The sequence below is a fragment of the Castanea sativa genome, chromosome 5, assembly GCF_040712315.1.
Source record: "Castanea sativa cultivar Marrone di Chiusa Pesio chromosome 5, ASM4071231v1".
NCBI lineage: Eukaryota > Viridiplantae > Streptophyta > Magnoliopsida > Fagales > Fagaceae > Castanea > Castanea sativa.
In genome coordinates this window covers 5,262,503-5,263,973 of record NC_134017.1, presented here as the reverse complement: position 1 = coordinate 5,263,973, position 1,471 = coordinate 5,262,503, and the positions used below count along the sequence as shown (strand labels likewise).

General features: G+C 39.0%; 1 protein-coding gene across 1 annotated transcript; it reads left to right on the top strand.

The window, feature by feature from the left end:
- Positions 1–235: 235 nt before the first annotated feature.
- Positions 236–1,471, top strand: LOC142634604 (G-type lectin S-receptor-like serine/threonine-protein kinase At1g11300). Its single transcript, XM_075808900.1, has 3 exons — positions 236–281; positions 524–1,122; positions 1,226–1,471. Exons 1-3 carry the CDS (start codon positions 236–238, stop codon positions 1,469–1,471), a joined length of 891 nt encoding a protein of 296 aa, XP_075665015.1.

Below are 1,471 nucleotides of genomic sequence, written 5' to 3'. Positions count from 1 at the left end.
AGAAAAAAAAAATAGAGAAAACATACGCCAAAGAAAAAATAAACACACGCACAAGATAGTATTTACGTGGTTCGGCAATTTGTCTACGTCCATGGAGTTGTAGGAATTTCACTATTATTAGGGAAAAATATAGAGTGCGGCTACAATATTTCAATATCTCTCAAAATCGACTACAACATCCAAAAAACCCTAATGACAAAACTGCGTATTTTACCTCCTGCGCATAGGATACACAATGGACTACAAAACGGGCCAAAACCACGCAACATTATTCAAGTCAGGTCAGATCGTCAACCGGATCAAACACAAAACTAGGCTCCACAAAGCTCAACGTGTTGCTTCTGTTTAAACTTAACCGATGCCATAGACACCATTAGATCTTCTCAATCCATCAACGACACTGAATACATAATATCCAATGGGAGTGCTTTCAGACTAGGATTCTTCAGCCCTGCAAATTCTACCAATCGTTACCTCGGAATATGATATAATAATATTTCTGTATTCACTGTCATATGGGTAGCTAATAGACAGAAACCACTCAAAGATCCTTCTGGGATTCTTACTATATCCAAGGAAGGAAATCTTGTGGTACTAAATGGACAGGTTGAGATTTTTTGGTCATTGAATGTTTCAAATTCTGTAACCAATTCTAGTGCCACTCTTGGGTATTTCGGAAACCTTGTGTTGCAAGTTGATCCTTCAGGACTGGTATTGTGGGAAAGTTTTCAACATCCTTCTGATTCCCTCTTGCCAAAGATGAAACTTAGTACTAATTTAAGGACAGATCAGAGAGTACAGCTGACATCATGGAAAAGCCCTTCTGATCCATCTATTGGAAGCTTCTCTGTAGGCATTGATGCACCGAACATTCCTGAAATTTTTCATTGGAAAGAGGGTCACCCATATTGGCGGTCTGGTCCATGGAATGGTCAGGTCTTTCTTGGAATACCAAACTGGAATCCTTTATATCGTACTAGATTTATTGTGGTTGATGACAAACAAGGGACATTTTTTGAAACTTTTACTGATTCGGATGTCTTACATTTGTTAAGAGTTGTTTTGGATTGGCAAGGAAATGGATTGCTTACATATTGGGATGATGGGAAAGAGGATTGGGAGGTTGTGCATAAAAGTCCAGAAGATGAGTGCGATGTTTATGGCACATGCGGTGCATTTGGAAGCTGTGATTTACTGAGTTCACTAATCTGCAATTGTTTGAGAGGGTTTGAGCCGAAGATTTATTAAGGAATGGAATAGAGGAAATTGGACTAGTGGATGTGTCAAGAGGACACCATTGCAGTGTGAAAGAATGAACAATAGTATTGAAGAAAGAAAACCAGATGGGTTTTTGAAACTGGAGATGATCAAAGTGCCAGACTTTGCAGAGTTGGCACTAGATGTGAATATAGAAGAATACAACTTCACGCCTGCATTGACGGCAGCTAATATAGAGATTGCAGCAGTTTAA

What these genes read in the sequence shown, in the direction of transcription:
- LOC142634604 (XM_075808900.1), top strand. Translation starts at nt 236, where the DNA reads ATGGACTACAAAACGGGCCAAAACCACGCAACATTATTCAAGTCAG. An exon ending in CGCAACATTATTCAAGTCAG is followed by an intron (nt 282 to 523) that starts GTCAGATCGTCA and finishes TCATATGGGTAG; the next exon opens with CTAATAGACAGAAACCACTC. An exon ending in ATGGGAAAGAGGATTGGGAG is followed by an intron (nt 1,123 to 1,225) that starts GTTGTGCATAAA and finishes ATTGTTTGAGAG; the next exon opens with GGTTTGAGCCGAAGATTTAT.